Raw genomic sequence first — 22974 nt, 5'->3', positions numbered from 1 at the left:
TGGCCAGGCGGCAGAGCTGTGAGGAGGGTGCCTCAGAGTGATTCAGACAAGCTCATTGAGTACACGGTAGCATAGCCGATGTGGATAACAGTAAGGTTGTCCATTTTAGCAGCACACACATGGATGCAGATTTTCTTTCTTCTTTTTGTCTGTACATCTTTATTTATGTTCCACCACCAGGAGGAAAGGGAACACCCGAGTGGCCTGTGACAAGCCATGCAACCTCTCAAAGGGCGTTGCTGCGTGATCAAACAGTGAAGGGGAGAGCAGGCATTAAGTCAAAATAGAGTTAAAGGGGGAAATAAAGCACTCCAATCCCTGTGGTGCCCACTTCTCCCTGAACAGCTACAGGGAGTTGGTGGACACCGCGTGCTCTGACACAACCGTAGAAGAGGGGCAGGCCCTAACGACTCCCTTCACAGCCCGGGGATGCAGAATATTATCTGAACGGGGACGGTGGATTCAGAAAGTTGGGGATGCAATGTGGCCTTCTACACTCATTGCTGTAGGTAAGGTACAGCAGGAGGTGAAGGAGGCAAATGGCCTTCATGGTGAGAGAATTCGAGTACAGGAGCAGGGATGTCTTGCTGCGGTGGTATAGGGCATTGGTGAGACCACCCCTGGAGCATTGTGTGCAGGTTTTGTCTCTATATCTGAGGAAGGAAGTTCCTGGCTGTGGAGGGAGGGCAGTGAAGGTTTATCGGACTGATTCCTGGGATGGCAGGACTGATGAATGAAGAGAGACTGGATCAGTTAGGACATAATCCAATGGAATTTAGAATAACGAGGGGGATCTTGTATGAGTTATAACACCCCAGACATTGTTAAAGCAGGAAGGATATTTCTGATGGGTGGGGAGTCCACTCTTAAACTAAAATGAACTTCCCCTGGAAAGTAAAATTATAATCCTCCCTCAACTCTGTCCCCATCAAGCACTCTTTGGACAGGCATCGAAATCAGATTTTTTCCTCTTCTTGTTTGAACTGAAAGTAAAGTTCCCTCGACCACTACCTCCAATAGACACTCTTGGAATGGGGCAGCAAGGGGTTAAAGTGCAGAGTAAACTTTCCTCTACTCATTTGAACTCAAAAGTAAACTAAGAACCAAAGTCCCCATCAACTCTGCCCCAATCATCCACTCCCAGCCACAGGGGACTCCAGAATCATTGGTAAGATTCTCAGGATATGGACGAGACTATTTAAGAATGAGATGAGGAAAAATGTCTTCACCCAGAGTGTGGTGGAATGATCTATCACAGAAGCAGTTGAGGCCCAAACATTGAATGTATTCAAGAAGGAGTTAGATATATTTGTATTAAATGTATAAAAGGGTGTTAAATTGTATTGAATGTCAGCGCATGCTCAAAGGGCCCCAAAGGATCTTTTCACATCTGGTAGAAATGTTCCTGCACATCCACCCACCTCATCTACTGCGTCAATGGCACCCGATGTGGTCTCAGCTATATCATGGAGGCAGGACGCCAACCCGCAGAACGTTTCACGGAACATCTCTGGAACACACTCACCAAGCAACCTCACCGGCCTGTGGCTGAACACTTCAACTAACCCCCCCCCCACCAGGGACATGCAAGTCCTGGGCCTCCTCCATCGCCAAATCCAAGTCACCCTTCACCTGAAGGAAGAACGCCTCATCTTCCGCATTGGGGCCCTCCAACCGCACGGCATCAACATCGACTTCACCAGTTTGCAAATCTCCTCACCCCCCACCCCCCACTTTACCCCAGGTCCAACCCTCCAACTCGGCACCGCCCTCTTGATCTGTCCTACCTATCCATCTTCCTTCCCACCTATCCACTCCACCCTCCCCATTGATCTATTACTATCAGCCCCCACGTGCTGATGGAACTTCATCCACCTATCATCTTCCCAGCTACCTTCCCCCCAGCCCCACCCCCACTCCCACTCCCCTATTTATGTCTCAGCCGCTTCCCCACCCCCATATTCCTGATGAAGGGCTTATGCCTGAAACGTCGATTCTCCTGCTCTCGGATGCTAGCTGACCTGCTGTGCTTTTCCAGCACCACGCTTTTCAACTCTGCTCTTCCAACTGCTGCAGTCCTCGTTTTCCTCGAGAAGGGCTGAATGGCCTACTCATGCTAATTTTTTAATGTTTCTTTGTTTTAAAAAGTCAAATTGTTATTAAGCTTCGCTGCTTTGGCATGCTTTTATGGTCATCTCTATTAATGACTCATTTAAATTCAAACTGAATAAAGAGACACAAGCCAAAATTCAAAGCCTCCCCTTCTAACCTGCACATCAAATTTCTGTGAAAAATAATTCAGCAATGTGAGTTTGCCAGAAAAAATAAAACGTTTGGAAAATGCTCAATAAGTAATGAAGACCAAAACTGATAACAAGGCCAAAGCTCACAGTTTGTCCATGGAGACAAAAGGTCAATGTTGCTACCTCTCACTGGGAATTAGATGTTCCCTCGCTGTTACGGAATCAAAAATAAACTCAATGATGTGAATCAGGCAGTGAACACACTGGCAGAGAGGAAAAAAATCAGCAAGTGTGTTAGTTAATCTGTTAAAGCAATACTACAAGCAGGAGGATGGGGGCACCTTCACAGCACCAGGGAGCTGGGTTCAATTCCACCCTCAGGTGAGTGTCTGTGTGGAGTTTGCATGTTCTCCCTGTGCCTGTGTGGGTTTCCTCCCACAGTCCATAGTTGTGCAGGTCAGGGCAATTGGTCATGCTAAGTTGCCTGTCCTGTTAGGTGGATTAGTCAGGAGTGAATGCAGGGTAGGGGAATGGGTCTGGGTGGGATGCTCTTTGGATGGTCAGTGTGGGCTTGTTGGGCCGAATGGCCTGTTTGCATACTGTAGAGAATCTAATCTTTGAAAAAAATAGTCAGTGCAGTAATATATTTTAAACTTCTTTGAGTAGGGAGGGAGATGTAAAAAGTCAAAAAATTAGTCAGAAATGCGAAATGCTTGTATGTGTAATAATCAGATCCAATAATCCTTTACACTTTAGATGGAATATTATCTCCCAGAAAAACATTGAATGACTCACCAAACCCATTACACACTGACAAACGGATTTGTTTAATTAAGACACACCAAATGTTGACCGTACATAATGTTCATGTAGGGGATGTCTCACCCATTAAATGACATTCTTAGTCTCAGCATAGAGATGTTAGCCTAAGTGAGCAAAGAGAGAAAGTTCATGGTGGGCATTATTGAATGGAGTCTCAACAGCTGAAACGCACCATATGTGATACTCTCAAAACATAGAGAGGTTGTTGCAAAGTCAACATGGTGATGAAGGTGAATTTGTATCTTGTTCCATGATTGGGAGACCCTTTTGGGCTGATCAGACAAACACAATTATTAACATAAACTGGCTTTTCAAAGGGATATTGACATGCTCCTTCATGTTCCGTGATGCCCAGTTTGGGTTCCGCCAGCACCACTCCACTCCTGACCTCTTTCCAACCTTGGTTCAAACCTATGACATTCAATGGTTTTGCCATCACCGAATGCCCCAGTATTCACATCCTCAGGGTTACCCCGACCAGAAACTCAACTGGGCTCACAGCGTAAACAACAATGGCTACAAGAGCAGGTCAGAGGCTGGGAATACTCTAGTGAGTAACTCCCCAAAGCCTGTCCACCAACAACAAGGCACATCAGCAGTGTGATGGAATACTCCCCACTTGCCTGGATGGGTGCAGCTCCAACAACACTCAAGATGCTTGACACCATCCAGGACAAAGCACATGATTGGCACCACATCCCCACTCCCTCCACCACCAACGCTCAGTAGCAGCCGTGTGTGCTATCTATAAGATGCACTGCAGCAATTCACCAAAGATCGTCAGACAGCACCTTCCAAGTGCCCAACCACTTCCATATAGAAGGACAAGGACAGCGGATATATGGGAACATCAGAACCAGTAAGTTCCCCTCCAAACCACACACCATCCTGACTTCGAAATATAGCATATTCCATCATGGTCACCCTGAGTCAAAAACTCAGCATTGCCTCCCTAACGGCATTGTGGACTATTTGGGAGAGGGGCTTACTGACAATCACAACAACTACAGCCATGGCGGAAGGATGCTGGAAGCGTGATGGTTGATATGGCTAAGCTATAGGACCGGGGCCTTAGGGAGATGAAGATGTCATTGGAAACATTGGGTGGGAACATTGGGAAGGTCAGTCCTGATGGTCTCGACAGGGGGAGCAAGCAAGAAAAGAACATGGAGGTTCAGTGGGGAGCCCTTGACTACCAGGCTGAGCCAATCACAGCCTGTATCACCTTCCACCCTCATGGGTGTCATAACTCTGCAACAAAAATGGTGATGGTCACATCTGGAATAGGTGTGGGATAGACTTGCGATCGACATCAGATGCTTCAAGGGACAGTTGTATCAATCAGGTACCTACACAATGCAGATAGAAGACGCCTGTGATTGTAGTGCTCTGCAGTGAAATGTAGTGTCCAACTGCATGGGGCCCAAACCCTGAACTGAGCAATCATCACCATGTCGTTGGTCATCAGAGGTTAGTCATAGACATGCTGCTGAATTGGAAGTGAGCACAGGAGACTTTAAAGATGCCATTTGTGAGGCTTAATTCGCAAAAAAGGCTACACAGGTACGACAGGCCAGACTGGAGATGAGATGCCAACAGATGTGATCTGGGTGTAGTGAGAAAATGCTGGCTTTTCTATCCCTCTTTCTTCATTCACAGGATGAGGGTGTCTCTGGCTAGGCCCAGCGTTTATTGCCCAGAGGGTAGTCGAGAGTCGCCCACATTGCTGCGGGTCTGGAGTCACGTGTAGGCCAGACCACGTAAGGATGGCAGATTTCCTTCACTACTGGGCATGAGTGAACCAGATGGGTTTTCCCCCGCCAATCGACAGTGGATTTATAGTAGGCATGAGGTTCTTAATTCCAAATGTTTGTTGGATTAAAATTCCACCATCTGCCACAGTAGGATTCGACCCTGAGTTCTCAGGACGTTATCTGGATCAACAGACCAGCGAGAATACCGTGAGGCCATCGACACTCCTGTTGCTGGGAAGGCAAACACCTCCTGTCCGTTCCCAGACACGAATGCAGCTTTTTGTTTTTCCGTTGTTAAATAAACACTAACAAAGACGCCAGTATGTGATGCCTCTCACATTGAACAATGGCAGGATGTTACAGTGTCCTGGCCATTCGGGAAGGAATGGGAACTGCTGTAAACACGGTCTGCTGCTAAAGATGGCTAACTTGTGCAGCTTGGTTTTTTGTCTCTGAAAATAGCAGGACATTTGGAAATGTGATCTTATATTTAAAATATATGTGCCTCTGAAGTTCCAAGACACCCTTCCTCTGTAATCTGGACATTTTTCAAGATGTCACCATCTATACCTTCTACATCTTCCATGTCCTTCTCCACAGTAAACACTGATGCAAAATACTCTTTTAGTATCTCCCCCAGCTCCTGCGGTTTTACACATAGGCTATGTTGCTGATCTTTGAGGGGCCCTATTCTGTCCCTAGTTACCCTTTTGTCTTTAATGTATTTATAATATCCCTTTGGATTCTCCTTAACCCTATTTGCCAAACTTATCCCCTTTCTGCCCTCCTGATTTCCCTCTTATGTATATTCCTACTGCCTTTATACTCTTCTCAGGATTCATTTGATCTCTGCTGCCTGTACCTGGCATATGATTTCAGAGGGGCCAAAGGGGCAACTTTTTCATAGAGAGGTTGGTGCGTGTGTGGAATGAGCTGCCAGAGGAAGTGGTAGAGGCTGGTACAATTACAGCATTTAAAAGGCATCTGGATGGGTACATGAATAGGAAGGGTTTGGAGGGATATGGGCCATGTGCTGGCAGATGGGATGAGAGTAATTTAGGATATTGGGTTGGCATGGACAAGTTGGACCGAAGGGTCTGGTTCCATGCTGTCCATCTCTATGACTCGATGACGTGTTTATGTCTCATTCTGCTTTTACTGTGTGCCCTTTGAAAGGCAGCTCTTGGCTGATGGAGATTGGCTGGGTTTATGTATAGTGCCAGTACTGGGGATCCCAGGGAGTCCCAGCACTGCTGAGTACTTCCCCCATTGCTGATCACATGGGAGTGTGGGGACACTGTAGAGACAATGGTGCACACATAATGAGGCACGCTGCAGAGAACAGCATGAGAGAAAACATTAGAGCTCACAGAGGGAACACCTTCATGAAACACCTCAACAATGACATAACTGCTTTTTATACTCTTCCAGAGAATTCAACCCAATGTTCATTTCTTGTTTATCTGTATCCCTCTGCTCCCCACCTCCTCATGCATCTGTCCAGACGCACCTTAAATGAATCTACCGTGCCTTCCTCTACTACCTCTGCTGGCAACGTGTTGCAGACTCCTACCATCCTCTGTGTAAAATACTTTCCACATGTATCCCCCTTAAACTTTTCACCTCTCAGCTTGAACACATGACCTCTTGTTATTGAATCCCTCACCCTGGGAAAAAGCTTATCCCTATCCCTATATCCTTCGTGATTTTGTAGACCCCAATCAGGTCCCGCCTCAATCTCCTTGTTTCTAATGGAAACAATCCTAACCTACTCCACCTCTCTTCATAGCTAGCACCTGTACTTGAAAAGTCGATTCTCCTGCTCCTCAGATGCTGCCTGACCTGCTGTGTTTTTCCAGCACCACACTCTTTGACTCTGATCTCCAGCATCTGCAGTCCTCACTTTCACCCTGTGATCATAATACGGCAACATTCTGTGTTAAATCTGCACATATCTCTGCACAGATGTGGACTGGGATTTCTGCTGACTCACTATTTGATCAATAACGTAGTTAGCAATGAGGCAGCACCAAACGGTAATGAATATATACCCAGGAGCTATCTGACTGTACTGTCACACCACCCACTTTGAGTTTCATTTTCCAATAATGACATTGCACTAATTGGAGTTAGAGCACATTTATTAGATATTTAATCATCACATCCATGATTAACTTTATTCAATATTTAGATTAATCTTTCAGAGTGTTCAGATCCCTGAGGATGTGTATGTGATTGGGTAGGAGTCTGACTAACGGAAGGTGGTCTCCCTAATTCAGAGTCAGTGAAACGTGCTGGTTATTGTTAAAGAACAAGGCTTCACCATTCGGTAGTTGCAATGTATCCATTTGAAAGCATTTCAATAACCCGATTAAGTCAATGCTACGTGTGTAAAGTTTTCTCAAAATGAACGAGTTGGATTGGTTGAGTGGTCAGTGGACTCACGCCTCTCCATGGGATTCCAGCTTCTTCATACAACTGGAGAAAATGTTCCTTGGAATTGTTATCATTCACGGGAGAGTGTTTCGGAGACAAGCTGATGGAATTACGATTTGTGCAAACAGTAAACGATTGTGTTGCAGTTAGCGTAGAGATAGGATAATCGAGTCCCACCTTTATAAACCCAGCAGTGAAAGACCGACTGGGCCTGTCGCTGGGTCCCATCAGCGAGACACAGCACAAACCCGGTGGGGTTTCGGGTTGGTCACGAAGCCGATTCCCGGGCTAATGTCCAGGTCGGTCACGCCTGGTGGGGCCTGGAAGTGGAACTTCTGCAGCAGGGTGGTGAAGAACAGGAAAAGCTCCACTTTAGCCAGTGCCTCACCAGCACACACCCTCCGACCTGAAATAGAACAGGGGACAGTCAGTACCTCACACACACACACACACACACACACACACACAGACACACACACACACACACACACACACACACACACATGGGTTCGTTCATAAATAGGTGGAGTCCATTCGGTCACTCAAACCCCTTTCCCCATTCAATAAGATCCTTGCTGATCCTCTCCCTACACTCTGCTCTCCCAAACAAGCTATTACGATCCCAGCTCAAGGTATTATTCTGTTAGGAAAGAAGACAGGGAAAGTGACTGAGGTGGGGGAGCACTTTGGGCTATGTGATCGGAATTTCTATTGGTGTTAAAACAGTCATGGAAAAGGATAGAATGACGATTCTGAGTAATCCAAGATGGAGGACGGGAAAAGTTTTGGCTGTAACAGGCTGCTCCTTTTTTGAGGTATTTTACTTGTTGGAGGTGATTTCCTCAAATTCCAGGAACAGCAATTACTGTTTTATATGCAGTTGCATTGTTTTGGAACTTTGGAGAAAAAAAAAAGAGTCAAAACAACAGCAGTTTTAAAAGGACAGAGAGGAACAGACAAAGGAAGCACATGGTGAGGTCAGGGCAGGAGAGGGAGAGAGTGAGTGAGAGTGAGAGAGAGAGAGAGAGCGAGAGAGAGAGAAACCCACACTGCTAACCGAAAGAGCAGTGAATCTGCGCAGTTATTGTCTTTGCTCTTTGAATTCATGTAATGCTGGAAATCAGAGTGCGTCTGGGAAAATTAACCAACAGTGAAATTCAGTGAAACTATTCTTGGAGGAACCTGTTTGGGAGAGGTCACAGCACAGAGACAGACAAGTGAATATTTTTAAGTGTGGCCGGACTGTAAGTCTGCAGTAGTGAGTGGGCTTGATTATATGTTATATTCAGATATATCTCTTGATTAAACTTAAAAAATATAAGCCATAAGTATTAAGTTAGGTTGGAGCAGTGTTTTGTAGAGGAATAAGACAGTGCTGTTTTCTGGGTCTGTAGATTGAAAGAAGCAAAAATGGCCTTAAGTAGAGTGATATGCACTTCTTGTTGGATTTGGAGTTGAGAGAGAGTTTATGGGTGACTGAGAATTAAGTCTGCAATAACTGACATTGATTGCAAATCCTATCAGATCGAATAGTTAGGTTGGAGAGACAGTTAGAGGCAATGAGGAATTTACATGAGTAAGGGGATGTCTTGGAAAGTAATTATCAGAAGGGACAAAAGTTGCAGATACAGTCACATAGATGGGTTCACTCCAGGAAAGGTAAGAGAGGTAGGCAGGAAGTGCAGGAGTCTTCTGTGGCTATCCCCATTTCAAACAAGCATGCTGTTTTGGAAACTGTAGGGGGGTGATGGATTCTCAGGGGAAGTTTCTGTTAATGAAACTGGCTCTAACACAACGAGGGGTACGTCGGGTTCCAGGAGATCAATTGTATTAGGGGACTCTCTAGTCCGAGGCACAGACAGACGTTTCTGTAGCCAGCAGTGAAACATCAGAATAGTGCGTTGCCTCCCTGGTGTCAGGATCAAGGGTACCTCAGAGAGGGTCCAGAATATTTTCAAAGGGGAAGAGGGACCAGGTTATTGTACACATTGGAATCAATAATATAGGAAGGAAAAGGAATGAGAGAGGGAGAATATAGAGAATTCGGCCGAAATTTTAAAAGGTCTTCGAGAGCAGTAAAGTCTGGATTACTCCCGGTACTGTGAGCGACTGAGGGTAGGAATAGGAGGATAGAGCAGGTGAATGCATGGCTGAGGAGCTGGTGTACGGGAGAAGGATTTACATTTTTGGATCATTGGAATCTCTTTTGGGATAGAAGTGACCTGTAGAAGAAGGATGGATTGCACTTAAATTGGAAGAGGACTAATAGACTGGCAGGGAGATTTGCTAGAGCTGCTCGGGAGGATTTAAACTAGTAAGGTGGGGGGTGGAGGGGGTTGTGGGAGGGTGGGGTGGGACCCAGGGAGTTGAGGAAAGAGATCAATCTGAGACTGGTACAGTTGATAACAGAAGTGAATCAAACAGTCAGGGCAAGCAGGGACACAGCAGAGAACAAGATAGGACTGATAAATTAAACTGCATTAATTTCAATGCAAGGGGCCTAAAAGGGAAGGCAGATGAACCCAGGGTATGGAGGAACATGGGACAGGGATATTATAGCAATTACAGAAACATGGCTCAGGGATGGACAGGACTGGCAGCTAATGTTCCAGGATACAAATGCGACAGGAAGGATAGGAAGGGAGGCAAGAGAGGAGGGAGAGTGGTGTTTTTGATAAGGAATAGCATTATAGCTTACTGAGAGAGGATATTCACGGAAATATATCCAGGGAAGTTATTTGGGTGGAACTGAGAAATAAGAAAGGGATGATCACCGTATTGGGATTGTATGTAGACACCCTAATATTCAGAGGGAAATTGAGAAACAAATTTGTTAGGACATCTCAGTTATCTGTAAGAATAATAGAGTGGTTATGGTAGGGGATTTTAACTTTCCAAACATAGACTGGACTGCCATAGTGTCAAGGGTTTAGATGGAGAGGAATTTGGTAAGTGTGTACAAGAAAAGTTTCTGATTCAGTATGTGGATGTACCTACCAGAGAAGGTGCAAACCTTGACCTACTCTTGGGAAATAAGGCAGGGCAGGTGACTGAGGTGTCAGTGGGGGAGCACTTGGTAGACTGGTTGGCAAGGGTAGATCACATGGGATCCAGGGAGAGCTAGCCAATTAGATACAGAATTGGCTTGAAGGTAGAAGGTGGTGGTGGATGGTTGTTTTTCAGACTGGAGGCCTGTGACCAGTGGGGTGCCACAAGGATCGGTGCTGGGTCCACTGCTTTTTACCATTTATATAAATGATTTGGATGTGAACATAGGCGATGTGGTTAGTAAGTTTGCAGTTGCCACCAAAATAGATGGTGTAGTGGACAGTGAAAGAGATTATTTCAGAGTACAGCAGGACTTTGATAAGATGTGGGCGGCACGGTGGCTCAGTGGTTAGCACCGCTGCCTCACAGCACCAGGCTCGCAGACTTGATTCCAGCCTCAGGCCAACTGTCTGTGTGTAGTTTGCACATTCTCCCCGTGTCTGCGTGGGTTTCCTCCAGGTGCCCCAGTTTCCTCCCACAGTCCAAAGATGTGCAGGTCAGGTGAATTGGCCATGGGAAATTGCCTGTAGTGTTAGGTGCATTAGTCAGAGGGAAATGGGTCTGGGTGGGTTACTTTTCGGAGGGTCGGTGTGGACTTGTTGGGCCAAAGGGCCTGTTTCCACGCTGTAGGGAACCTAAGAAAATAAGATGGACCAAAGGACAGATGGAGTTTAATTTAGATAAATGTGAGGTGTTGTATTTTGGTAAAACAAACCAGAGCAGGACTTTTCAGTTTCTGGTAAGGCCCTGGGGAGTGTTGCTAAACAAAGAGACCTAGGGGGTGCACGTGCATATTCCCTTGACAGTGGAGTCACAGGCAGATAGGTTGGTGAGGAAGGCGTTTGATATGCATGCCTTCATTGGTCAGAACGATGAGTGTAGGAATTGGAAGGTGATGCTGCAGTTGTGCAGGACGCTGATGAGGCCAATTTTGGAAAACTGCGTTCAATTCCAGTCGCCTTCCTATACAAAGGATATTGCGAAACCTGGCAGGGTGCAGGAAGGATTTACATGGGTGTTGCAGGGTTGAAGAGTTTGAGCTATAGGGAGAGGCTGAATAGGCTGGGGCTGTTTTCCCTGGAGCGTTGGAGGCTGAGAGGTGACCTTATAGAGGTTTATAAAATCATGAGGGGCATGGATAGGATGTACAGACAAAGTCTTTTTCCAATGTCCTCTTGCCAACTCTTGCCTATGTTACGGTGCCAACATGGACCACAGCTATTGGATCCTCCCTCTCCCACTCCAAGATCCTCTCAAACTGATTTGAGATGTCCTTTACCATGGCACTGGGCTGGTAACAAACAATGCATGACTCTAGATCCTGCTCTCCAAGGATGCCATCTGTATCTCTACCGTTTCTCTCCTTTGCCCTCCCCACTTGAATGGCCTCCTATGTCCCGGTGCAGTGCCCAGTTTGTTCCTGGTAGCTGTGGAAGCACATGACAGGACTGCATCAGGGAGGAGGGAGCTCTGTCCCCATCAGACAGAGGGCAGTGAGACCTTTCACCCTCTCCCTCGGACTGATTCACAGCTTGCCCTTGGCAAATTCCTGCCAAGTTGGCACCTTGGCGATTTTGAGAGCCGCCTCCTGCTCCAAGGTCATCAGTACGGTGACACCCACCACACCACCATTGCCCCTGTCTCATGCCCTGTGTGTGTGGGGGCTCTTGGTTCCTGCGACGTCAAGAGTGAGTTTGTTCAGACCACAGTGCCCTCTGTCACTGCACCCCGGGGGCTCTCTGTCTGTCCCACTTCCAACCTCCAAAGCTCTATGGGCTCCTGCCTTCCTTCAAATGCTTCGTGTGAGGGTTTCCGTAATTCAGGAGTACAGCCAGCTCTGCACTGGAGGGGGTGGTGGGCACCACCATCATCAGCTACCAGCCTGCACCTCATCCACACAGTAGTGCCCCTGGCGATCAATGCCAGCCCTACACTGGTACACCCACGGCAGCCAAAGACGTGCAGACCACCCTCTGAGAGAAAAAGCAATTCCTCTTCAGCTCTTTGCTAAGTGGGCTCCCTCCTTATTCTCGATTGTACCCTCTGGTCTGGGTCCATTTCAATAAGGTGGCCTCGCATTCTGTTTAACTCTGATGACTTGCTCCTTCATCTTACCCAACGTCCTCATCTCCCTGTGACCCAGTGCATTTCCCAAGCTGCAACAGCCTTTCGATGAGAGTCTGAGGAGCTGCCACGTTGGTGTACCTGCTATTCTCTGGGTGTGTTGCGTAGACCCTGATGAAGATGTGTGCAATGAGAAACTGGCTGTGGGGGGGCTGGGTGGTGCTGTGAAACTGGAACAGTGCTGGATGGTCCAAAGCTGCTGACTCACTCGCTTCACCTCACCCATGGTGACAAAACCCAGCTCTCGCTGCCTGCCGTCCCGTTCGGCATTAGCACTGCATTGTGGCCGAGCCATTAAGAGATGAGTCCGGAAGAGTGAAGGGGCACTTAGAATCGTAGAACCCCTGTGCTGCAGAACAAGGACATTCGGCCCATCGACTGTGCACCGACTCTTCCAAGTGCATCCTACTCAGACCCATCCCATCCCTGGGACCCTGCATGTCCCATGGCTAGCCCAGGGGAAAGTGAGGACTGCAGACACTGGGAATCAGAGTCGAAAAGGGCGACAATGGAAAAACACAGCAGTTCAGGCAGCATCCGAGGAGCAGGAAAATCGGCATTTCGGGCATAAGCCCTTCATCAGGAATGGGGATTGTGGGCTGGGGCTGAGAGATAAATGGGAGGGGCGTGAGGCTTGGGGGTAAGGAAGCTGGGAATGTGATAGATGAAGGTGGGGGGAGAAGGTGACAGGTTGGGTTGGAGGGTGGAGCAGATTGGTGAAAAGGAAATGGATAGGTCATGAGGGCAGTGCCGAGTTGGAGGCCTGGGACTGGGAATAAGGTGGGGGGATGGAAAATGGGGAAACTGGTGAAATCCACATTAATCCTGTGTGGCTGCAGGGTCCTAAGGCAGAAGATGAGGCAATCCTCCTCCAGGCGTCAGGTGGTTAGGGTTTGGCGATGGAGGAGGCCCAGCACCCACCCTGCCTGCACATTCCTGAACACGACGGCACAATTTAGCAGGGCTAATTCACCCAAACTTGCACATCTTTGGACTGTGGGAGGAAACCCACGCAGACATAGGGAGAATGTGCAAATTCCACATTGACAGTCGTCTGAGGCTGGAATCGAACCTGGGCCCTCCGACACTGTGAGTCAGCAGTGCTAACCACTGAGCCACCATGACACTTCTTGTAGTCACATGATGGAGGCCAAGCGAGGATCACAAATTAGTTAACCCAGGAAAGGTCATAAGAAAGATGATTACTAGGAGCTCACATTCTTTTACTTTTATCCTTTCATGGGGTGAGGGGTGTTGTTGGTAAGATCAGTAATTGTCCTCATCCGAATATACCTCAAACTGAGCTGCTTGCTCGGCCAGTACTCAGGGCTGCTAAGAGAGAGAGAGAGTCACAGATCTGTGCATCTGCAATTACATATTGGCCAAACAATCAGCAAACTAGACAGGGTTTCACTGGGATTAGCAGTATTTCCATGGTAACTGTGATAAGGGATTACAACATGTTGTTTGGGAACTTGTGTTCTGAAGTGGAGGCAAATGGGCTTTTGGTCTTAGTGCTGTAAAGGTGACACGTTTTTTGAAAAGGGGCAGAAAGTCATTATGAGCAGCGAGTCGAAAACAGCTTTTCAAAGAAATCATGTGATTTCTGCTAAATGACAAGGTAAGACACCCGGAGAAATAAGTGTTGAGCTATTAGGATCCCTGTAGTGTGGAAGCAGATCATTCAACCCACCAAGTCCACGCCAAGAGCATCACACACAGACCCTATCCCTACCATGGCGAATCCACCTAACCTACACATCCCTGGACTATTTAACATGGCCAAACCACCTAACCAGCATATCGTTGGAGTGTGGGAGGAAACCCACACAGACACAGGGGGAGAATGTGCAAACTCCACACAGACAGTCGCCTGAGGCTGGGATTAAAACCAGCTCTCTGGGGTTGTGAGGTAACAGTGCTAGCCACTGAACCATCATGCCACGCTACAAGCTACAGAAACAGATGACAAAGACCATGAGTAAGTTGAGTTCAGAAGAAAAGATTCATACCTGCAGTGGTATGCAGCAAGCTTAAAACTATTTGAACTGGCAAGAGGTTTTAGCAATCCCAGGAAATATTTGACAAAAACAAACTTCCCTTTTTTTAAGGAGTTCAGTGAGAAATGCCTCTCTGTATCTCTGGGAGAGATGGAGATAATTCCATTTGGTAAATGTATAGAACGTCACTGACAAGAAATGTTTGCAATCTTACCAGTTCAGTAAAAATTGTTGATGTGAAGATAGGAGTGACACACCTCCAGAGTTGAGTGTCTGTAAAGGTGTTGCTGGGAAAATGTTGTTGCCTGTTTCCTTTCACTATTTATAATGATATGGATGTCTTACATAGACCAAAAGACTTTGTTTGTTTTCAATTATTTTGTGTAATTGGATTTGATGTCCTTTTGTTACATGAGCTACCACACGTCAGTATGTTATGTGACTGACCACTGCAGTAACCAAACAGTGAAATAAGACTTAAGGCCTACAGAGCCAGGTTTCATCTGGAAACTGACTTAGTCTGAAATTGCCATCAGCACAGATCATAATGTGAGAATTCGAGTTGATTTATGCTCTAGATTCATTAATTAAATTAAAATCCTACCAGTTGTCATGGTGGAATGTGACTCTGCAGCAATAACCTTTACTTGATGAAGATTAGTGACAATTTGATGAGTTCACATGTGGAACACTGTGTGCAGTTTTGGTCTTCACATTCAGGATGGGATATATTTGCTTTGGTACACTGAATGTTTACTGGATCAGTCCCTGGGATGAGGGGGTTTTTCCTCAAAGGTTAAATAAATTGATCCAATACTCTCAAGGTGACAAGTTGAGAACAATGAGAGGCAGTGTCATTGAAGCTGACAACATTCCAGAAGGGCTTTCTAGAGCAGCTGGAAAGATATTGTTCCTGTTGGTCAGAGAATCTGAAATGCAGTGGCACAGTAGCAGAATAAAAAAGCTGATGTGAGGTGAAATTGCTCAAGGATTGCAGATGCTTAGAATTAGCAATCCCTGAATTGTGGAGTCTCACTTCAGCCTGTGGTGGATAGGTTCCTGGTCTGGCCGTGAACCGAGGGAAATGGTTCACCAAAGTCCAAGGTCAGACATGACTGTATGGGATGGCAGAGAAGGCTTGATTGGCCCGATGAACTCCAACACCTTGTGTCCTGGAGTATAAAGCTGTTCAGACCTGAAAGGGTTAATTGACATCATGGGATGCGCTCCTCCCATCTAGTTATAAAGTGTCAGCTTTTGTTCATTATCTCACAAGAGGAAATCGTAGTATCTCAGATATGATGCAACTAGTCATTCAGTAAGATGTAATAAACCTAGTTACTGTACATCGAAACTAAGGCTACCTTCTGCTCAAGACGTTGTGTCAGTCTCCTTCCCCATTGGATGTCAGTAACACAGATGGATACCAATCAGAAGGATTGGTGGCAGTGAATCAACCCAAGATATCTCTCGTGGTCCCAGCAGGAAGTGGAATGTCCCAGATGGGACCAGCAACAGTAGCAGCAAGATACAAGACCACGTTCACCCGCGCTAAATGCTAAAGCATGTCTAATTGTGACATTGTGGAGTTCCTGCCTGTTCAAAATAAAGATTAATCTCAACACTTCCTCATCTTACTTCAGAAATGGAAATATTTAACAACAGGAATACATGTCCCTCTCGTCCAGTTACCTGCAGAGAAAGGCATGAAGGCATCTCTCTTCACAAAATTCCCAGCAGCATCCAGGAAGTGAGCCGGGTTAAACTCCTTTGGAGTTTTCCATTGAGTTTTGTCACGCAGCACCGAGGTCAGGACAGCAATCACGTACGTTCCCTGTAAACAAGAACAATAATTTGGAAAGCGTTTCGGAGCCTGACTTCAATGGAGAGTGAATGAAGTGGGATGTGTGACCCCAGTGTTGTACCTGACCCTGTTAGTTTCCAGTGCTCAAGGCTGGGCCCATACTTATTTTAAATATCATTGGGATCCCTCCACTATGAAAATTGCCACCCCCCGATTCACTAATTTCCAAATCAGTCCCATTTAATTTTTTTTTTGTTTTCTTTTTCTGTCACTTTTTATTTTAGTTTGAAGGTACTTCCAATTACTCGAGGACACAAAGTGTGAAACCCTCGGCTGGTTTATATCATTCAGGACTACCTTTGGAATGAAATGTCCTTTCACGTGTGTGTCCTCGGTTGTTGAATGAGGAAGGTTGATGGGGACGATGTTGGCAAATCTCTGGATTTCGTGAATCACAGCCTCAGTGTAAGGCATTCGCTTTCGGTCTTCGGTTACAGGGGCTCGTCCGGCTCCTATCACCTGATCGATTTCTTCCTGAACTTTCCCTGCAATAGAGAAAGCTTGGATTGGGGAAACTGTCGTCAAACAACGGGATAGAAATTCATCTTGTTCAGCAACTGAAATCCAGCGGAAAAGCCCTTTCTTAAAGCCACATCTTGCCACCTCAGGCACACACGGTTATGGGCCAAGTGCTGGAAAATGGGATTAGAATAGTTAGGTGGCTGATTTTAACCTGGACAAGCTCAATGGGCAAAAGGAGCCTTTTCTATGCTGTCAAGCTCCATGACTCTTAACTCCAATTATCTGCGTGTGAAGTAGGGTGTGTGAGACAATATTATAATTTATTTGGATTTCTGAATTTTGAACTAGTGGCATATGGATTTACTTTGTGTCTGAAGTGGTTTCATAATTAACTTGTTTGTATTTCTGTTACCGTGGTGAGTGTTATTAAAGCACATTATTAGAGAGAGACCTCCTGGGGAGTTCAGTTTACCTTTGGAGGGTTTTATCAGTGAACAGAGTAAACGGAGTAGCACATTAGGCTTCCAGATAGAAGATTCCAGGATTTGTGGGGAACGTAGGAGAAACATCCATAGCATGAGCTTTATGGCGGTTTTGACATTGATATCATGTTGTTATGAGTGTCACACTGGGTATTATTTCTGAATCTGCAGTGCACGTCATGCCTGGGGGAGTTACCTTGGGTTCAACTCAATTTCAGAAAGACTCCACTTGCTGACTCACTCACCATCAGCTCTTCCTGAGAGCAACCAGTTGAGGTGTTACTGATTAAAATGACCAATTTCACACTGACCATGGGCCTAGTTTACTAGTCCTGTCCATATGATCAAGTAACAGATTGGACACCAACAACAACTAACAAACACAAAGTTAGTGATTCCCTTACTCTGGATACCCGGATATTTCATCATGAGAAGGAGTCCCCAACACACGGTGGTAGCAGTGGTTTCTGTGCCAGCACTAAACAGGTCATTGATTATCATCAATGTGTTTCTTTTCTGAACTTCCGCGTCTTGGCCTCTTGATTCCTTCAAGACAAAATAGAATAAAGGAGAAGGTATCACGTTCTGGGGGGAAATATTTGAGTGTGTATATTGCTGGATGGGTCTGTGTTATTGGGGACAGTGGCTGTCTTGGTCAGAGTCAGGATTTCATGAATTCAGGCCACACTTCACAAATCTGAATGCACAACCTCAGCTGAAATTTCAGCTCCATTCTGAGAGGGTGCTGCACTATCAGAGGTGCTGCCTTTCAGATGAACTATTTAACTGATGCCCAAACACAGGTAGATGTGTAATATCATGTAATTAATTTAACAAGGACAGAGAAGCTCTTCACTGGTGCCTCAACCAACGTTTCCACTTCTGCCAAAAGAGTGATCTGGTCATTATCACCGATATTAATGTGGGACCTTGCTCTACACAAATTCATTAACTCATTCCCTTGTGTTACAACAAACGTCACATTTTAAAAATCAATCCTCCTCTGTAGAATGCTTTGGGACATCTTAATGACAGGAGTGGGTGGCACGGTGGCACAGTGGTTAGCACTGCTGTCTCACAGCGCCTGAGACCCAGGTTCAATTCCCGACTCAGGCGACTGTCTGTGTGGAGTTTGCACGTTCTCCCCGTGTCTGCGTGGGTTTTCTCCGGGTGCTCCGGTTTCCTCCCACAGTCCAAAGATGTGCGGGTCAGGTGAATCGGCTATGCTAAATTGCCCGTAGTATTAGGTAAGGGGTAAATGTAGGGGTATGGGTGGGTTGCGCTTCGGCGGGTCGGTGTGGATTTGTTGGGCCGAAGGGCCTGTTTCCACACTGTAAGTAATCTAAAAAAAACAGAATGTGAGGCGTGATGATTTATAACATTGATGAGCAAGACTTTGGTACACAGGCTATATTAATTACATCAATGAATCGTTCATTACTATTTTTGTACATTTTGGTGGAAGTCAGGAATATATTCAGCTCTGAACAGGAAGTACGAAACCTCAGGAAGTCAAAGGTAGACTGGTAAAATGAGTCGAAAAATGTTGTCCTGGAAAAGCACAGCCGGTCAGGCAGCATCCTGATGAAGAGCTTATGCTCAAAACGTTGACTCTCCTGCTCCTCAGATGCTGCCTGACCAGCTGCGCTTTTCCAGCACTACACTTTTCGATTCTGATCTCCAGTATTTGCAGTCCTCACCTTCTCCCAAAATAGCAAAATGGACAGAAAGACTGATGAAATGACACACTTTTCTCTGAAGAATGAGGGAAAGACAATATGGAGTCAACCATTTGATTTGAAAGTCACTGCAGAAGGAGGCAGAGCAGATGGGAATCGACATTGACCACAGATACCGAGTGGAAAACCGATGGGAAACCTGGGTAGTTTTCCATCAGGTGCTATTCCATTGCAGTCAGGAGCTAACTTGGGAAGCCTCAGGTCTATGGCCCATTTCAGCTCAGGGTGGGAATGATGAAACTGCCAGCCAATCAAAGTGGTGGGCACTGCCAGTGTTACACTCAGGCATTCACCATAGATAGTTGCTGGATCCCCACGGACAGACAGAGCTCTCAGGGGCAATGTCAATGGCCTGGTAATCCAGTGTTACACTCAGGCCTTCACCATGGATAGTCACTGGATCCCCACAGACAGACAGAGGTCTAAGACCATAAGACATAGGAACAGAAATTAGGCCATTCATCCCATCGAGTCTGCACCACTATTCAATCATGGTTGATAAATTTCTCACCCCCATTCTCCTGCTTTCTCCCCATAACCTTTGCTCCCTTGATACTCTATCTTAGTCTTAATTATACTCAATGACCTGGCCTCCACAGCCTTCTGTGGCAATGATAGATTCCCCACTCTCTGGTTGAAGAAGTTTGTCCTTATCTCTGTTCTAAAAGGTCCTCCCTTTACTCTAAGGCTTTGCCCTCGGATCCTAGTCTCTCCCACCAATGGAAACACCTTCCCAACATCCACTCTGTCCAGGCCATTCAGTATTCTATATGGTTCAGTTAGATTTTCCACCCTAATCCTTCTAAACCCCATCAAATATAGACCCAAAGTCCTCAAACATTCCCCATGTGTTAAGCTTTTCATTCCTGGGACCATTCTCGTGAACCTCTTCTGAACACACTCCAGGGCCAGGACATCCTTCCTGAGATATGGGGCCCAAAACCGCACACAGTTCATTCCAAATGCGGTCTGACCAGAGCCTTATAGAGCCTCAGAATTCTATCTCTGCTTTTATATTCAAGTCCTCTCAAAATAATTTGCCTTCCTAATTATTGACTCAAGAGGCAAGTTGACCTTGAGAGAATCCTGGATGAGATCTCCTAAGTCTCTTTGCACTTCAGATTTCTGAATTTCCTCCCCATTTAGAAAATACTCCATACCTCTATTCTTCTGACCAAGGTGCATGACCTCACACTTTCCCACGTTGTACTCTATCTGCCACTTCTTTGCCCACTCTCCTAACCTGTCTGAATCCTTCTGCCACCTCTCCACCTCTTCAATGCTACCTGTCCCTCTACCTATCTTTGTATCATCTGCAACGTTAGCCAGAATGCCCTCAGTTCCTTGATCTAGATCGTTAATGTATAAAGTGAAAGGTTGTGCTCCCAACACTGAGCATTGCGGAACACCACTTGGCCCCAGCTGCCATTCTGAGAAGGATCCTTTTATCCCCACTTTCTGCTTCCTGCCAGACAGCCAAGCTTCTATCCATGTTAGCACCTTGCCTCTGATACCATGGGCCCTTATCTTACTCAGTAGCCTCCTGTGCAGCACCTTGTCAAAGACCTTTTTGAAGTCCAGGTAGATAATATCCATTGGTTCTCCTTGGGTCTAACCTACTTGTTACTTCCTCAAAGAATTTGAACAGATCTGTCAGGCATGATCTCCCCTTGATGAGACCATGCTGACTTGTCCCTATTTTACCGTACACTTCCAAGTATTCAGAAATCTCACCCTTCACAGTGGATTCCAGGATCTTTCCCATGACCGAGGTTAGGCTAATCGGTCTGTAATTTCTGTCTTTTGCCTTACTCTCTTTTTAAACAGGGATGTCACATTAATGATTTTCCTGTCTTCTGGAACCTTCCCTGATTCTAGCAACTCCTGACAGATCACCACTCACACCACCCTCCACTATCTCCTCAGCTATCTCCCTTAGGATTCTGGGATGTAGTCCATCTGGTCCAGGTGAGTTCTCCATCTTCAGGCCATTCAGTTTTTCTAGCACCTTCTCCTTGATGATAGCCACCATACTCAGCTTTGCCCCTCACTCTCTTGAATATTTGGGGTATTAATTATGTCTTGCTCCATGGAGACTGACATGAAGTAATTATTCAGTTCCTCAGCCATTTCCTTAACTCTCCAGCTTCATTTTTCAATGACCCAGTGACCACTTTTGCCTCTCTTTTGCCCATGATATATCTAAAGAAGCTCTTACAGATCTTCCTTTATCTTACTGGCTGGCTTACCCTCATATTTAATCTTCTCCCTCCTTATTTTTTTTTGTTGCTCAATGTTAGTCTTTGTAGGCTTCCTCTGGTTTCACCACATTATATTCTTTCCCTTTTGCTTTAATGTATCCCTGACCTTCCTAGTTAGCCATGGGTGCCTCATCCTCCCTGTGCCGTGCTTCTTTTCCCTCAGGATGAATCTCTGCTGTGTATCCTGAATTACTCCCAGAAACTCCTGCTTTTGCTGTTCCACTGTCTTTCCTGCTAGGCTCCTCTCCCAGTCAATTCTACCCAGCTCCTCCCTCAGGCCTCTGTAGTTGCCTTTATTCAGCTGTAATACCGTTATCTCTGATTCTATCTTCTCCTTCTCAAATTGCAGAGTAAATTCAACCGTATTTTGATCACTGCCTCCTCAGGGCTCCTTCACCATAAGCTCCCTGACCAGTCTGTCTCACTGCACAACACTAAATCCAATATTGCCTGTTCCCTAGAGGGCTCCATTACAAGCTGCTCCAAAAAGTCATCTTGTAAACATTCCACAAATTTCTTTTCTTGTGATCCAGTACCAACCTGATTTTCCCAGTTCCCAGTATCTTGCACCCCAGCTCCTGACTACAGTTTGGGGACCTGTACATAACTCCAACTATGGGTTTCTTTAAACTCTTGCAGTTCCTCAATTCGACCCAAACAGATTCTACACCATCTGACCCTACTTCGTTTCTCACTATTGATTTAATTTCATTTCTTACTCATAAGGTCACCCCTCCCCCTCTGCCCACCTGCCTGTCTTTTCGGCAGGATGTATATCCTTGAATATTCAGCTCCCAAACCCGATGCCCTTGCAGCCATGTCTCCATGATGTCACCACGTCATACCAGCCAATTTTGATCTGCGCCACAAGGTCATTTCCCTTATTCCTTATCCCGTGTACATTCAGATATAACACCTTCAGTTCTGTATTAACCGTCCCCCTATTCAATGGTCAATTTTTTGTCCAGCATGCTTGAAGTTGATTGACAACCCATTCCATACACTCTGTCCTACTTGTGTCTGTGCTGGAGAGTTTAGTAACCTTTCCTGAGTTCTGCACTCCTTTAATTTACCCCCATAACGGAACCCTGGTGTAGTGGCAATGTCACTGGCCTGGTCATCCAGCTAACCCTGGGCCAATGCTCTGTGGGCTGGGTTCAAATCCCACCCGTGGCTGATGGTAAAGTTTAAATTCAATAAAATCTGGAATAAAGAGCTGGTCTTGTTGTTAAAAACTCAATTGGTTTCGATGTGGAAGGGAAAATCTGGCATCCTTACCTAGTCTAGCCTGCATGTGATGGCAGAGCCACTGAAAGGTGGTTGACTCTGAACTGCTCCTCAATTTGGGAGGGGCAATGAAGAGGGGGCACGGTAGTTAGCACCATTGCCCCACAGCACCAAGGTGCTGGGTTCGATTCCACTCTCAGATAATTATGTGCAGTTTGCACGTGGGTTTCCTATGGATGCTCCAGTTTCCTCTCAGATTAGATTAGATTACTTACAGTGTGGAAACAGGCCCTTCAGCCCAACAAGTCCACACTGACCCTCCAAAGAGCAACCCACCCAGACCCATTCCCCTACATTTACCCCTTCACCTATGTTGTGGTTCTGTTCGCCGAGCTGGGAATTTTTGTTGCAAATGTTTCTTCCCCTTTCTAGGTAACATCTTCAGTGCTTGGGAGCCTCCTGTGAAGTGCTTCTGTGCTGATTCCTCCGGCATTTATACTGGTTTGAATCTG

At 46.1% G+C, this 22974-nt stretch overlaps 1 protein-coding gene across 1 annotated transcript in view; it reads right to left on the bottom strand.

Annotated features, from left to right (window-relative positions):
* Positions 1 to 7277: 7277 nt before the first annotated feature.
* LOC132832572 (cytochrome P450 2K1-like) overlaps positions 7278 to 22974 on the bottom strand; it is a 31428-nt gene continuing 15731 nt past the window's right edge. The window contains exons 6-9 of the mRNA XM_060850664.1: positions 17640 to 17781; positions 16589 to 16776; positions 16120 to 16261; positions 7278 to 7661 (exon numbers count right to left, since the gene is read on the bottom strand). Of these exons, the coding sequence (XP_060706647.1) occupies positions 7483 to 7661; positions 16120 to 16261; positions 16589 to 16776; positions 17640 to 17781 (651 nt within the window). The 3' untranslated portion in view covers positions 7278 to 7482. The remainder of the gene's footprint in view (positions 7662 to 16119; positions 16262 to 16588; positions 16777 to 17639; positions 17782 to 22974) is intronic.

Source organism: Hemiscyllium ocellatum, chromosome 35, assembly GCF_020745735.1.
Source record: "Hemiscyllium ocellatum isolate sHemOce1 chromosome 35, sHemOce1.pat.X.cur, whole genome shotgun sequence".
In the NCBI taxonomy this organism is placed as follows: domain Eukaryota; kingdom Metazoa; phylum Chordata; class Chondrichthyes; order Orectolobiformes; family Hemiscylliidae; genus Hemiscyllium; species Hemiscyllium ocellatum.
This window is presented reverse-complemented; position numbering and strand designations above follow the sequence as displayed.